Raw genomic sequence first — 16,557 nt, 5'->3', positions numbered from 1 at the left:
ATATATATATATATATATATATATATCTGAAAAAATTCATGCCAGGTTTCTGTACCTCATTTTCATGTTTTTATTTTAGGCAGATCAGAAATTTCAGTTACAAGTATTTGAATTATAACCCGTATAATTAAGAAAGTGCACAATTAAACACATCAGTATGGATTAGAAGAAGCAGCAGAACTAGGCTGGAAACTGTAAAAGCCACTCTTCCCACGACCACTGACCTGGGGCCACTGAGTGTGGCTGTGTCTCTCACCGCCTGGGCTGTTTCTGATGCAAAATCCAGGGCGCCTGCCACTGGCTTGGTTACAGTGCCAACAAGCCCTTTCCCAAGGCCAGATATGAAACCGCTGACACCCCCTTCTGTTTTCACACCTTCCACTGTCGAAGTTATAACACTGGTCAGTCCACCAATGATACCTAGTGAAAAAGACAAGGACTGTCGTAACCTGACAAGGACAAAAGCAAAAGCATTTAAAGCCAAACCCTTGATTATGGAACGATAACTTAAGGCCATTCTATTAATCTCTGTGCCAGAGAGGCCACAGACAGGCCAACTCACAGACAGAGGATCCTGCAGATTTGCCCATTAAGTCTAGAGTCAGAGGATATATGTTACATGTTAGTCAGAAGTAAAGTGTGTTCCAGTTTAAAAAAAAAAAAAAAAAATCAAAGAAAAGCTGAGAGGTTAACAGTGGCCAATTTTTCGATCCCAGAGCTTGGGCAGCCTATGGACGATCAGGAGAGGATACAGATAGAGGATTACATCAACAGGAGACTAGAAAATCAGGCCTTTGGGGAAAGTTTGAAGATGATGGCATTCTATGACATATAAGGCAGAGGCCGGGCGCGGTGGCTCACGCCCGTAATCCCAGCACTTTGGGAGGCCGCAGCAGGCAGATCACGAGGTCAAGAGATCGAGACCATCCTGGCCTACATGGTGAAACCCTGTCTTTACTAAAAATACAAAAATTAGCTGGGCATGGGGATGTGTGTCTGTAGTTCCAGCTACTTGGGAGGCTAAGGCAGGAGAATTGCTTGAACCCAGGAGGTGGAGGTTGCAGTGAGCCAAGATCGTGCCACTGCACTCCAGCCTGGTGACTGAGACGCCGAGGGAGGGAGGGAGGGAAGGAGGCCAGAGAGAGATAACTAAATAGAGTTGTTCCTTAGTATCCATGCAGGATTGATCCAGGACCCCCTGCAGATACCAAAATCCTAGGATGCTCAAGTCCCTTATATAATGTGCTGTAGGTGCTTGCATATAACCCATACACACCATCCTGTATAGGTTAAATCACCTCTAGATTATAGTAGCTAATACAATGCCCACATATCACTTCATTTGTGTGGAGTCAACACAGTATTTGAAACGTGAGGCAAATTCAAATTTTGCTCTCTGGCACTTTGCGTAATCTTTTTTTCCCCAAGTATTTTCCATCCATGGTTGGTTGAATCTGTGGATGTAGAGAGCCGACAGTATACATTTGCAGTGCAGTTTTCAAAGAACACTATGGGGGTGACTGGCCAACCCCACGGGATGCTTGAAATAAGGTAAAAGTTACTGCATGCTTTGATGAAATTTGGTATAGGTGATCATATAAAACCTTCATGAAGAGCACCCCAAAAAGCTGTGAAAGCTGGCTGGGACCCTCAATGAAGTCAGTTCAAAAGACCAATCCAGGTCAAAAAGACATTCCGAACATTTTGCAAGTTGACAGCAATGGCTGAAAACATCTTAGAAGAGGCCAGAAGCTGGCAGAGGCTGAAGAGGTCACAGTCACTGAAGGGAAGAGGCAGCCTGTCCGGGGAGCATCTCCAGGACCTGTGCCAGGGACACTCACAGGATGTTTACCCTCTGACAGTGGGGTGTGAGGAAGCTCTCTAGACTCTTCAGCTCTAGTGAGACAAATTGGTAAAGGAAACTCCTTGGGTGAGAATGCACTAACAATTCACAACGTTTCTTTTGGATTCTGGGTAAATTTGCTCCAATGAGGCAATATCTCTTTCCAAAACTTTTTTTTTTTTTTTTTTTTTTTTAAGAAACAGGGTCTCCGTCTATCACCCAGGCTGGAGTGCAGTGGCATGATCACAGCTTGCTGCAGCCTTAAACTCCTGGGCTCAAGCAATCCTCCCTCTAGGTCTTCTAAAGTACCGGGTTTACTGTCCTGAGCCACTGCACCCAGCCTCTTCCCAAACTTTGAGAACAAAGTTCTTGGCAGAGCACACACAGGATAGGAATTCAGACTAGGACCTGAGAGACAGAACATGACTGAACCTGGGTCCAGCAGAGCCTGCAGAGAGAAGTGAGCACAATTCCCAGTTCTTAACCAAGGGGATTGAGTGGATTCTGTTTCTTGTCATCTTCTAAAGGTCTTTTCATCCTAAAGGAAGACTCTCACTCTAGGACACTGCCTTCATATAACCCAGAGCTCAGTGGATCCTCTTTGGCTCCTGGAGAGGCTGTACATATTATAGGAATGATTCCTGATGAGAGGTGATTTTGCAACTTTGAACCAATCATGCATTTTTTCAGCACATTTGTGTGTTCATCCAGAAAGGGAGGACAGTCATGCTCTCTCCACACCGCAAGGACGCTGGCCAGATAAAGGCCACCATACATAACAAAGCATTTCATATTCATTTTAAAAGTCTTCGAAAAGTCCAATGTACTGTCATTACTAGAAAGAATGATTAAACCTTAACCCCAAATGATTGCCCAACACTCAACTTTTAAAATTCATAAACAAGTTACTTTCAGCCAAATTTCACTTCTGGCCTGATGTCTCCTTAGGGACAGCTCCCTTTACGGTTGGGCAGCCTTAGGAAAAGCAAAGGCATTTTGATCCAAATCTCTCCATTAGGAAAGCTGATAAACAAAAACTCTATTCTAAACGTGTCCTAAGCACAAATATATAATTTTTTACTGTCTATATTCCTTCCTCTTCTTCCAAATGCAGATAATTAATACTGATCAGTCTTGATATGACTCTGATAGTTTTGGATGGTTCCTAAGGATCTGGTACAAAGAGTTTAATTTACTAAGCCTTACTATGCATGAGCTACGTGCCAGGTGTCATGTGAGGTATGCAAGGATAAAGGTGAATACAGAGTGGTCTTTCTCCCCTCCTCACATTCTCAATCTATCAGAGACCTCGATGTACACAGTTGGTAACATACACAGCCCAGACTGTGCTCTGTCATGAACTCTAACAGGGACTAATCGAGCTGGGAAAATGTATTTGAGTTGGGACTTACAGGTTGAGTAGTATTTTGATAGACAAGGAAGTGAGGCAGAGGAGGGAGAGCAGGACCATGCATGAGCAAGGACTTGGAGGCACACCTGGGAAGCAGTACATAGCTCTGTGTGGCCAAAGTGCAGCATGGCTGAGGGACGGTGGTCGGAAAAATTGACTGGATTTATAGTTCCAAGGGCCTTGGATGCTGTACTAAGAAATTGTTAACAAAAATGCAACAAAAGGCAAATGACTCAGAATTAAAGCATTAAAAGTCAGAATTCAAAGTCAGAGACCAAATGCATTCACGCCATCAACAACATCTCTTAGGCAGATAAATTTATAATTTTAGTGAATGCACATTTATGCAAAACTAAAAAACACCGAGGCTACAAACCTGGCCGCCAATTCCCCATTTCAATTTCTTTGGAAGGAATGACCACTAAGAAGGCAGAGGTTACAATTGTAAGAAGAGAAGCAGCAGCTACAATTCTAAGAACAGGTCTAGTTGATTACACCTTATGATACTTTGGGAACAGAAGCCAGAGAACAAAAGGAATTGCAATGTGCACAACATTCAGAAAACGAATGAGGAGTTCTCATAGGCTGTCATATTTCAACTGCAAGGAGGATAAAGAGAGCTTGGAAGGCACACCAACACAGGATTTCCTCTGTTGTCAGCTTTCTTTCTTTTTTTTTTTTTTTTTTTTTTTTTTTTTTTGAAATGGAGTCTTGCTCTGTCACCAGGAGTGCAGTGGCATGATCTCGGCTCATTGCAACCTCCACCTCCAGGGTTCAAGCAATTCTCCTGCCTCAGCCTCCTGAATAGCTGGGATTACAGGCGTGTACCACCACACCTGTCTAATTTTTGTATTTCTAGTAGAGATGGGGTTTCGTCATGTTGGCCAAGCTGGTCTCAAACTCTTTACCTCAAATGATCCACCCGTCTCAACCTCCCAAAGTGCTGGGATTACACGTGTGAGACACCGAGCCTGGCCTAATTTTTGTATTTTTAGTAGAGGCGGGGATTCACTGTGTTGGCCAGGCTGGTCTTAAACTCCTGACCTCACGATCCGCTCTCCTCGGCCTCCCAAAATGCTGGGATTAAAAGCTTGAGCCATCACGTCCAGCCCAGCTCTCTTTTTTTATAGCTGCAATCAGATTGGTACAAAGGCGCCTCTGAGGACCTGCAGCAGCAGAGCCTGATGTCACCTGCGACTTACCATGAGCCAGGCCATGGATGCCGGCTACAAGGTGTTCACCACTTGTAGCTGCGTGGTACCTGATGTACTCCCGCTCTGACTGATGCCGATTGTCCATCGTCTTCCCTAAGCCATCTGATAATGTTCCAGCAAACTAGAATGAGTTAAAAACAGGAGAAGAGTTTTCAAGTCTTAGCACTATTTTTACTATTTGAATTACTTTAAATAAATTTAAATACATTTTAGATACGCCCATGTTGGTCTGCAGTGGTGTGATCTCATCTCACTGCAACCTCCGCCTCCCAGGCTCAAGTGATTCGCCTGCCTCAGGCTCCCAACTAGCTGAGATTACAGGTGCGTACCACCACACCTGGCTAATTTTTGTACTTTTAGTAGAAGTAGGGTTTCACCATGTTGGTCAGGCTACTCTCGAACTCCTGACCTCAAGTGATCTGCCCACCCAGGCCTCCCAAAGTTCTGGGATTACAGGTGTGAGCCACTGTGCCTGGCCAATAATTTAAATATATATAAATTTAAATATTTTAAATGCAGTTACCTATACTCTCTGCCCCAGGTGAGTGGTTCTCAAAATGACTGAGCACACACAAATTGTGGGATGCATACAATGGAGGACACTAGGCTTTGCAAAGCAACTACTAAAAATCTTTAATGACATTCACTTTCCAGAATACTACTCCAAATTTACTGAAAAAATGAGAGGTATAACAAAATAGTCTTGAGGGAGGAGAAGTGAGCTTCGGGACTGTATCATGGTAAGAACATAGGCTCTTTGCTCTAAGAATCAGTGGAATTCAAAACAGGAAATGTGTCAGTTGCTTTAGGGTTTGGTATCAAATATTTGGAGACATCAAACTCCCTCCAGTAATGCTGTCTTTCATTTATTCAATAATTACTGAGTACCTACGAGGTGCCAAGCTCCATTTGTCAAAAGCCAAAAATGAAATCGATGGAAAGATTAACAGGTTAGGTCACCTTTCATAGGAGGTGGCAGACTTGAACTCATGATTTCAAATGCAAACCCACCCTCTCCACAATTCAGAGATTTTATTTACCCTGGCATACTTTAACCAGAAAAGCTGTCTCATCCATCAAAGCTGGGATAAAAAGGACATAAAACTCTGTTTTGTCACAAGACAATCTGAAAAGGTTTAAAGTGACAGTTAATAAACCACAGAGTACTTATCCTCATCATTCAGGCATAAAAAGAAAAGGATATCAAATATATAATTAACCTTCTCAGGAAGGATCTACCAAAACAAGTGGTTTAAGTGCCAATGACCCAGGACTAACCTCTTAGAAAACTCACAGGAATGTTCCTTAGATACAAGGCTCAGGGGAAAGCCTCGAGGCAAGCTGCCTGCCTGGAAGGCCCAGGAACTGGGTGGCCATCCGGGGGCCTGTTTCCTTCTCCTTTGGCAAGGGGGTTGGGATGCGTGTTACACAGATCAGATCTGCCTTGGAAACCTCAGTCATGAGGATTCTTGACACAAGTGACATGTGAGTTCTGGGCACAGAAGAGGGACTAGTGAACACAGCAATAATTCCATGTCAAGTGATGGTTCCTGGAAAAAGCTATGGGAAGACTCATGCCTTTACTCAGGCCAAATATTTTACAACCTAGAGCAGTGATTCCTGACCTTTCCGGAGATGTAACCCCTATTATTATTTGTTTGCCTTCTGCCTTGCCTTCCACATCACTGCCTGTCTAATGAGAGAATTAAAGTTAATGAAAATTAATAACTTCCTTTAGGACAACTGGAAACACCACATGATGCTGCTGGCACCGTGAATCACTAAGGAGTGGCTTCAGTCAGAGACCCCATCCAAGAGTTACCACAGTACAGGAGAAGGGCCACAAGCTGGGGCATCTGACCAAACCCGGTTCCAGTCCTCCCTCGACCATTCTGGTAACTACATGACCCTGAGCGAGGTGGCCTACCTCTGAGCCTCCTCTGCATCCAGAGAAGAGCGAGAGTACCCACTTTGTCATGTAGCTGGAAGCATTCGTGACAACGGCTCGGGGGCCTGGTATCTAGTTAGCATTCTTACTATTCTTATTACTCTGCTACTAGTCCAAGGAGGAACATGCTGCACTGTTTGAGGGAAGCCTGTCGAAGCTTTAGAATTATGGTCATTTGCACTACAGTTTAATGTAATAAGATCCTCTCCTTCCAGCAGATAAACACCAGCCTCCCAAGCAAGTTTTTGGAGTGGTACCATTTATAACATTAGAGTGCTGGACTCTGATTTCCAAAATCCTTTCCAGCTCTGGCACTGTGTGACCTACGACCCAAGGTAGAATGTCTTTACTAAGCACTTTCTCTGGGCCCAGGACAGATTTAGGTACTGCTGAAGACACAAACAGCAGCCTTGAACCCTGCCCTCAAGAACTGACAGTCTCTTTGAGAAGGTAACAATCGTATACACAAAACAGTCAGCAGGAACCCAGGACACAAACTACAGAGAGGAAATGTGACCTTTGTTTTGGAAAGAATCAATAAGAGTCCCTGCTATGTTTAGAATTATGTAGGCACCCAGCATTCTTCAGGTTCTGGACAAAAACGTCTCTCTGGTGCCCCAGATGCTTTGAGAACCACAGTTATGTGACGTGTGTCCATGTCCTGTGTGTCTCCAGGGGACAGATCTCCACCTGAAGAGACTCAGGAGCAATGCAGCCATTTCAGGGTCTTATTCAGGTCTTTCCTGTTTCTCTCAAGCTCTTACATTCTTTGAGAAGAGACTTCCTTAGAAGAGAGGTTGGGTAAAGTGCTTTTTACCTATTGCTGGCAGCTAACTAGGAGGAAGTTAAAATCCCATAATACTTTCCCCGCCAAGAGAATATGGGAGAATAATCTAGGCAGAACGCCCAATATCACTCCCTCTTCTTCTACTCCCATCAATTAAACGAGTTTAATATCCAAAGTTGATGAGTGAGCCTATGCCAAAAGCTTAATTTCCAACTAAGTCTGCTGTGGCAGCCTCAGCTCCCCGGCACTGACTGGGTCCTGGGTGTTCTCTGTACAAAGACAATGTACTGACCCAAGGAGGATGGGATGAGATGACGTAAGAGATCACTCTTCCCTCTAATGCTGGATTCTTCCGTAAGGTGAAGACCTTTGCCATGGAAAGGTACCTACACCTATCTCAACTTACTGTAGGACTTTTCTCTGAATTCCTGTTTCTCTGTCCATAAAAAATTGCTTGTGCAAGCCAACCGGACTTGTCCTTTGTCACTTGTTAACAGTCAACCATTACAAAAGTCTTCACTCACCCCTAGAAATACAGGTTTGAGAACTCAGAAAACTTGAGTAGATGTTAAAATCTATGATCCAACCAAACCTGTATTGATGAGTAGTTAATCAGGTTTGACTGGGAAGGACATTTTCCAGAAACTAAACCAAAGTCAAAGCAAGATGATGGATACAGTGGTAAAGGCAGGGCCCTGGGCCAGTTCACTGCACTCTGAGTATTGAATCCAGACTACCAAAAAGCATGTGGCCTCCTTTTACTATGGAGGAATTTAGTTAGACAGCCTTAATTCTACCTCATTCCCCACCTCAGTGGGAAGGTAAGTCCTGCCCAGCTGTTCTTTCTCCCTCAAAGACAGCAGAAAACACACAGGCTGTGGAGGGAGGGAATTCCAGTGGTGCTCATCATGGGTGTCCTCTGGCCTTGGTGTTCTCTGAAGCTTGGAAGCACTTTTTTACCCAGGTCCTTGACTTTGAAGATGGTCATCAAAACAGAGCAGAGATACCCAAAGAGTTACACCATCATGTAGGGAGTGACTGGCCCAGGTCATCTTTCACGATCCCATCCTCACACTGTCTTGTGACAAGTAAAGCCTGGAGGTGGAGGTCCAGATTATTCAGACGAAGGAGAAATGAGTCCCGATGTGAGCAAGTACAAATCCACTACACATCCAGTCAACCAAGCAATCCAACATGTGTGGAAGCCCTACCCGTGTGGCAGGCTAGAGACAGAGAATCAGAAATCAGAAGTGCTTTCTGTCTCTTGCCTTCAAGACCTCAGTAGGGAAGTATGGATGTGACGTAATAGAAAGATAATCACACCTGAGTTTGAATTCTGACTGTGACACCCAACAGCTATGAGATCACAGACAAGGAAACTTTGCAGGCCTCTGTTTCCCTCCTTTTCAAAATGGGGATACAAATATTCCCTACAAAGATGCTGTAAGGATTAGGCAATACATGTAAGGCACATAGCACAGAGCCTGATACATATGAGTCATTCAATAAAAACAGTATTATGTTATCTAAACTTCGACTTCTTCATATGCAAAATGGGAATAATCGGATTCTGCAGGGCTGTCTTGAGGATTCAGGGATAGTGTGCACGTAAAGCATGTGGCAAGGCATATCCCCCCTAGCAAAGCAGAAGCTACCTGCAGCAGGGCATAACAGCCCCAGCGTGTGCTAGGCTTCTAAACTGGGAAAGCGACTAGCAACTGGAAGGTAATGCGCAGACAATTTGTAACTCTTTGGTTATAATACCTTAACACCAGAAGGAGCATTTGCAGAGACTTAAGTCTGCCTACCTCATTTTGTAGCAATCTCAAGTCCACAAAATACTTAAGGCTTCAAGTGCATGTTGTTCTAGCTAAAATGGAAGGTTCCAAGGAACAAAATGTCCTTCAGAAAATCTGCTGTGACACTCACAAAGACAATGATTTTCCCCTTTCTGTTACTTCAACACATGCCACACTTGTGAATTCTGGCCACAGTCCAAAGTCATTAACTTCTATAAAGCAATATTTTCAGCAAGGGGGTAAAAATCTCAGCAGTACTTCAAGATGCCAGTTCCACTGAATAGCTAACACACACTCTGTCAACACCCCCCTTCCCAAAATAATCTCATTGTCTACACAAATGGAGACACTGCAAATTAGCCTGGGTTTTGGGCCTGGCTCTGAAGGGTTGATTTTATAAAACTGAAATTCAAGTAGACACTGGAATGGGGCAAGGGGAAAAATTCACACTGTGTTCCTCTGTTCTGTCCTATCAGTTTTCCTGACCCTTTTATGATCTTCAGCAAGCATGGGGTGCCAAAGGTATTTGGCCAGTGTAACAGGAGCTGGGGCTTGAATTTCTCTCCCTTCTCTTGGGTTCTTCTTTCACAGTTATTTACCTAATGGAAATTTCCTCTTTAATATCTTTGCCTCACTGAGTAATTGCTGGTGGCAGTATCTTCCTTGTCACCAGGGAAGATGGTAACCAAATACAACAGGAAAAGAGAGAGAAGTGGCAGGACTCTGTAGCGTGATGGAGAAGTTTTATATTCTTCCAAGTACAGATGCTCCTTGACTTATGATGGGATTACATCCGGGTAAGCCCATTTTTAAGTTGAAAGGCTGTAAGTAAAAATGAATTTCACACAGCTAACACATCTAAACATGCCCAGAACACTTACATTAGCTGACAGCTGGGCAAAGTCATCTGGCAGCAGGGCCCACTGTAGAGTATTTGTTCCCTCTTCATGATCGCATGGCTAACTAGGAGCTGCGGCTGCTGCTGCCCAGCACTGAGAGAATCGGATCACATGTCAGCAGCCCAGGAAGATCAAAACTCAAAATCTGAAGTACAGTTTCTACTGAATGCACATAGCTTTTGTGTCATCGTCAAGTTAAAAACGTGTTAAGTTAAATCACCATAAGTTAGAGACTACACAAGGTTGTACAGCTGCAAACCTCAGCTACCAGCACAGCTCTAATTCTAATCAGCATTGTCTGCAATAAGCTATGTTTGAACCCATAAATTTGGAAAACTCAACTATCTACTGTGCCTCTAAGTAAGGCTGCCATGAACTTTGTGGGGGCTGCCATGATGTAGTCAAACAGGAGCAAAGGAATCAAATCTTACCCTGACAGTTACCAAATACTCACGCTGGTGGAAGAGGCTTAATTTCTCTGAACCTCAGTTTATCTATCTGCTAAACCCACAGTAAGGGATTGCTCTTTTTTTCTTTTTTTTTTTTTTTTTTTTGCTGGCAGAGTCTCACTGTGTTACTCAGGCTGGAGTGGGTGTGATCACAGCTTACTGTAACCTCCACCTCCTGGGTTCAAGCGATTCTCCTGCCTCAGCCTCCCGTAGCTGGGATTACAGTTGTGCGTAACCATGCCTGGCTAATTTTTGTATTTTTAGTAGAGACAGGGTCTCACCATGTTGGCCAGGCTGGTCTTGAACTCCTGGCTTCAGGTGATCTGCCTGCCTCGGCCCCCCAAGGTGCTAGGATTACAAGCGTGAGCCACAAAGACTGGCCTGCAAATGACTGTTTTGAAGAGTTAAGAGGATAATTAATGCAAAATGTTTGGTGTAGCATTTGGCCAACATTTTTTACAAGTTTCTTAGAAGTAGTGTGGGACTTTCAACTTCAGAGTCATTTTTAACTCTGCTGATATACTACTAGGAAAACCACCTTTGAGTCGTGTAAGACCTAAGTCACTTCAAAATGAAAGTCTTCACCACTGACTTCTGTTTGACATCGTTCAAACACCCACAGTTAAAAAGTATTCTGAGTGTGAGTTTTGTCCTGATGTTGAAAAATCCTTTCGTGATACTCGTAAACAGAGAAGAGTTAAAGGAAAATGTGACCTGAAAAGCAGTGAATATCTATTGTTGATAAAAGGCAAACCAAACAGCTAGTCCTCACTCAGCCAAATCACGAAGGGTTGGGGAGGCTGGGAAGAGGCATTAAACAAAAAAAAAAAAAAAAAAAAAAGGCACGGAACAAGTTGAGGTTTGGCAAGAAGGAAGCATTTCTGGATTCCAGATTTCTATCCACTACGAGTGCGTTTGTTTTCAGTCCTGCTTGGTTATGGATTATGTATAGCCCTTAAGGCAAAGAGAAAAGAGGAATCCAGAAAGGGGACCCCGAATAGAAACAATAGAGGCATTTTAAAATTGGGACTGACATTCTAATTCTAGGAATATGCCTAAGCCAACGACCTTGCTTTTTTTTTTTTTTCCTGGTCTCTGGAGATCTAAAAGCCTCCTACCCTAAGCTGCACACCATGTTACTATTTCACGGATAAACACTCCTCAGGCAACAGACACTCCTTTTTCAGTTAAGAAACAAAGTTATCTAAAGCCACCCAGAATTATCTCTGCACACAAGGTTGAAACACATGCGAGCAAGTCAGGCCTCAGGACCGTCCTGCTGTCTTAACTAACCCAAGACACACGCCTGCTGAACTGGCAAGTTTTCTCTTGCTATTCTGCAACTCTGACCCAGTTATGAACTCAGATGCTGTTTCAGATTAATCTGGAAGCTCAGAGTGGTTTGAAGCATTCCCATAATAGGATTTTGCTTTTTCCTTTAAAAGGATTGGTGGAGTATAGTATAAAGTAAAAAGCGCAGAAATAAGCAGGATGTACACAGGTAGAATCAAGACAATTGATCTTCAACATAGAGAAGTTGGGGTTTAGTCAAATCCTATTTTCCCTATGATTTTTCTACATTGATTATAAAGAATTATGAAGGAAGGATGAATCCTGAAGTCCAGCTGTGGACAGAATTGTGTCCTGCCTTTCAGCTCTTCATCAGCTGGGACCCAGTGCAGGACTTTTTGGCAGAAAGGGGTGCATGCTCATGTTGAAAATGCCAGGCCCCTACTTGTCCACTGCTGAAAACGCTGAAGCGTGCAGAGGGAAGCCTGAAGATAGGTTTCCACACAGTTAGTACTAGCCACGGGAAATATGCCTTCCCACCCCATGAGCGCTCCCATTTTGCCATCCTTACAAGGTTTTTCAATATGCATAAATAGCTTGTGCCTCAGTACCGAACCAGGAGATAGATTATAACGCAGGGAAAAAATGCCCTGTATGGTGGTCACACCATAAGGCCTGATTTGGCAGATAACTTATTTCAACTCCAAGAAAGCACACAGGCTTTCAAAAACAGAGTCCTGATGCCAACTCTGTCATTAGTATCAGCTGGGTGAACATGAGCAAAAGACACACTCTCTTTAGGATCAGTGTCTTCATCTACAAAACAGGGAGACCACCACCCATGGAGTTACCCATGGAGACCTTGGTTATGAAAGCACTTGGAAAAAAAAAAAAATCAAAGGTTTATTACTGGAAATCCTATCCTTTCTTCCAATGAGTGCTCTCCGGCTCCCTCCTCTTTCACCCTCACTGAATCTTGCATGTCTCATCCTAAACTATGGAAATCACCTCATGCCCATTCTGGAACAAAGGAAAGCATAAACACGTCAATTAAAATCACAAAATACAGAACTTTAGACACGAAACCGAACCTTCCTCAACAGAAAAGAAGCTCAAGATCATCTCCTTCCTAGTCACCAGAACTCCATTCTTACAAAGTACTTTGTATTTATTTCAAATGAATAAATAGATTCACTTTAATGCCAAAGGCTTAGAAGAAAGGAGGCTGGTGACATCAGAGAGAATAATCATAGATGCTGGGCACCAGTATAAGCTAAGCTTCTTGTGGCAAAAGTAAAATAGGTTTTAAGGGTTTGGAATAAATTTTTTGAGGTTTTTAGAAAGAAATCCGTTCCCAACTATTTCGTTAAATAAATTAAGTTTTAGATGAGTGTGTAGCAGAGTAGGTAAGGGCAAACTTCCAAGTACTGAAGACCACAGTTGAACTTCTGGAATCATAAGCTTCAGCCAACAATGTTAGCCATGCGCCAGCCACTGTCTTTGGGGCCTCCCATCAATGAAATATTTAACTAGCTTAATCCTCACAACAATCCTGTGAGGTAGTATTAATATGCTCATTTCACAGATAAAGCTGGAAAGACCATGAGCACTTCCAGCAAAAGTCTGCTAAGTATCTATGTGTGATACTGGGTAACCTAGAGAGGTAACCCAACCATGACTTTTGCTATTGTCTTCATAGAAAAATTCCTTCCTAAATGCCAGTGAAAATTATACAGAGACATCGTGCATATCTCTTTTCTCTCCCAAGTAGCAGAACTGACAAAGGAAGGCAGCTGACAAAAGTGTATTAAAAAATTTCTGAAAAATTACATGTAAATATCTGGACAAGAAAGAGGAGTCAGGCTCCAGTGTTCTTTCTTGATCCATATCCCTAACTCAGACACCTGGCCCACTTCCATCACCCAGACCTTTCCGGAGGCCACGTGGCCTAGAATCCACTTCTTTTCCCGAAGCTACTACTCTCACAATCTGAAACAGGTCCCAAAGAAATAGGAGGCTTGGTACATGTCCATTACATGGATCACATCACACCACACCAGCTTACATTACTAGTGTGTACCATTTACACTAGGAAGAAAGATGGAGGCCAGACTGGGGTGGAGACTGGGACCAGTGATTTCAAGAGGTGCTGCCTATGGAGGAGAGGTCTCCTCTTCTATCCCCGCTTCTTATAGGAGAATGATTTCCTGAAGGAGGTAGAGCACCAAAGCTAAAACATTTGCTTAGTTAGGGCTGGTCTGGTCAAGCAAACTAACTCCAAAAGAAGCTACTGCTCTGGAAAGGCCTGTTTCATGTACCAGTAATGGACATATATGGAGACACAAATATAGGGGGATGTGGCGGCAGGAGGGTGAAAGCAAAAGAGGACTATAGAGAGAGAGCAGGCAAAACCAACCATGCTACTAGGGTAAAAAAAGAAGATTTCAAAAGTTCATCTGGTTCAGTCTTCATTCCTCTTGATCTTTACCATTCTTCATCTTTTTTTTTTTTCTTCTTCTTTTTTGAGAGGGAGTCTTGATCTGTCGCCCAGGCTGGAGTGCAGTAGCATGATCTCGGCTCACGGCAACCTCCGCTTCCTGGGGTCAAGCAATTCTCCTGCCTCAGCCTCCTGAGTGACTGGGATTACAGGCACACGCCACCATGCCCAGCTAATTTTTGTATTTTTAGTAGAGACGGGGTTTCACCATGCTGGCCAGGCTGGTCTCAAACTCCTGACCTCGTGATCTGCCCACCTTGGCCTCCCAAAGTGCTGGGATTACAGGTGTGAGCCACCGCGCCCGGCTGATCTTTGCCAATCTTCTGGTATTCAAAATACCCCTGACCCATCTAAGAGTAATACACCATTCACAGTGGAAACGAAGCTATTGCTTCTAACAACTAACTTTTTATGGTGGTGGGTAAGACAGACCTGTACTTTGGGAAAGCTACACATGCAAAGCTGATACTTCACTTCTAGCAATGCCCAGGGAAGTTATTTATACACAAGTGTGATGTATCTGGGTAAGACCACCAACTGGGAACTGGTCTTGAGCATCTGGGAGAACAAAGAGTTGAACCTGTCTTTTGCGGAGGAGGTAGAATGGGAATGGGACGTAGTTCAAATCTAAGGTACTTAAATTAAGTCCTGTCTCATTTCTTTAGAAAACTGGCTTGATCCCAGGCTCAAATGAGAGGTCAAAAGAAGGTTCTTTCAAAAATGAACTCAAATGTTCCCACCTTTCAGATGGGCTAAAATAGAAATAAACTTGCAGCTTAGCTACTTCCCAACAGTTCCTCAGAAGCCTCTGGTCTTTGCCTAGGATTTGCCTAGGATGTCCCCTGGGTTCTTCAGTGGCCTTTCAGTCAGCATTCCAACCTTTGCTATCTCTCAATCCGCAAAGGGTGACCTGGGAAAGGACATGAAAAATTCACACCCGTCTACTTCCAGCAGATCTGGTGTCTTGAGCCTGAATTAGTCATCTCCAGGTTAACTGATTTCAGGTCTGAAAAGTCCTGGACTATGGAAGAGAACAGAATCCACTTAACTCAACATCTGCCCTTTCCAAAGGTGGCTAACACAGCCTATCCTGATGCCTTTTGTTGCTTTTAAGAGAAAACCTTCAGTCACTAGAAAGATAGGAAAATGAGAGATCTGGTTCAATGTACGTTTTACTTAGAAGAGAACTAATTAACCCTTGTTTATAAAAAAGATTCACCGACTTTCCTGCTTAAACAGAATGGATTCTTCAGGACTCAGTTCTGAAGAGTCACTCTGCTGTGATTCCAGGGGCTGAAGCTGATCACTTTCTACCTCACACACACTGTCTCCACCCTCATCTTTCTACTGTCCATCCCAAGAAAAAGAATCCTTCCTCCAGACTCTTCCCTTTAGGCATCAGGCTTTGATCCTTTCGAAAACACAAGTCCCTCTGGGAACTCCTGCTGCAAATAAAAGGTTAAAAATGCAGGGGAGGTATGTATCGGGGAAAATTTAAAAACTGGGTACCTGAAGTAGAAGGAAAGAAGTTTAACTCCTCTCTGGAGAAAAATAATGTTGACCAGAACCTCTAAAATCTTTCTTGTACAATGTCAGGCATTCAATTAAAATTTCCAGATATGTAAGAAAACAGGACTAATAAGAAAAAAAAGACAAGATTAATCACTGGTATAGTATGATTACTATCTTCAGAAGAAAAATAAGATGAAGAGTTTTACCAGAAAACTAACATTAAGATTTTAGTAAATGGAGAAACAGCAGAGTCGACAGGATTAGCAAACTAGAAAATGAGGCAGTAAAAAATATCCAGATGAAACATGAAGAAAAACCAAGGGAGTGAAAATACAGAAAAGAGCATGAGAGGCATAAGTGACACAGTAAAAAGGTCCAAATTCTGCATAAGTGGAATCACAGAAGGAAACGAAAGAAAGAAAAAGGGGGCAGAAACAATATTTAAAGTGACGCTGGCCAAGAGTTTCCCAAAATTGTCCAAAGGCTTCACTACAAATTCAAGAAATTCTACAAATCCCAAGCCTGAGAATCATATCGAGGCATATTATTAATAGAAACTAAAAACAAAGAGTAAATCTTAAAAGTTGTCAAAGAAAAAAAAGGACACATTATCTTTGAAGGACAAAAGACAATACTGAATGCTGTTTCAAGAGGAATGGATATCATAAAAGACTGAAAGAATAAACAGAGTAAAAATATCTTTAAAAAATATAGGTGAGCAGGCCGGGCGCGGTGGCTCAAGCCTGTAATCCCAGCACTTTGGGAGGCTGAGACGGGTGGATCACGAGGTCAGGAGATCGAGACCATCCTGGCTAACCTGGTGAAACCCCGTCTCTACTAAAAAATACAAAAAACTAGCCGGGCGAGGTGGCGGGCGCCTGTAGTCCCAGCTACTCGGGAGGCTGAGG

General features: G+C 43.2%; 1 protein-coding gene across 7 annotated transcripts in view; it reads right to left on the bottom strand.

Moving 5' to 3' along the window:
- VPS13D (vacuolar protein sorting 13 homolog D) overlaps positions 1-16,557 on the bottom strand; it is a 303,606-nt gene that overhangs the window by 54,537 nt on the left and 232,512 nt on the right. For all 7 annotated transcript variants that reach the window (XM_017887998.1, XM_017888002.1, XM_017887997.1 and 4 more), the window contains 2 exons: positions 4,457-4,589; positions 225-420 (listed from right to left, as the gene is read on the bottom strand). In XM_017887998.1, the coding sequence (XP_017743487.1) occupies positions 225-420; positions 4,457-4,589 (329 nt within the window). The remainder of the gene's footprint in view (positions 1-224; positions 421-4,456; positions 4,590-16,557) is intronic.

Source organism: Rhinopithecus bieti, unplaced genomic scaffold (assembly GCF_001698545.2).
Source record: "Rhinopithecus bieti isolate Rb0 unplaced genomic scaffold, ASM169854v2 scaffold_16234, whole genome shotgun sequence".
Classification (NCBI taxonomy): Eukaryota; Metazoa; Chordata; class Mammalia; order Primates; family Cercopithecidae; genus Rhinopithecus; species Rhinopithecus bieti.
The sequence above is the reverse complement of the archived record's forward strand: the minus strand, read 5'-3'. Positions and strand labels throughout refer to the sequence as shown.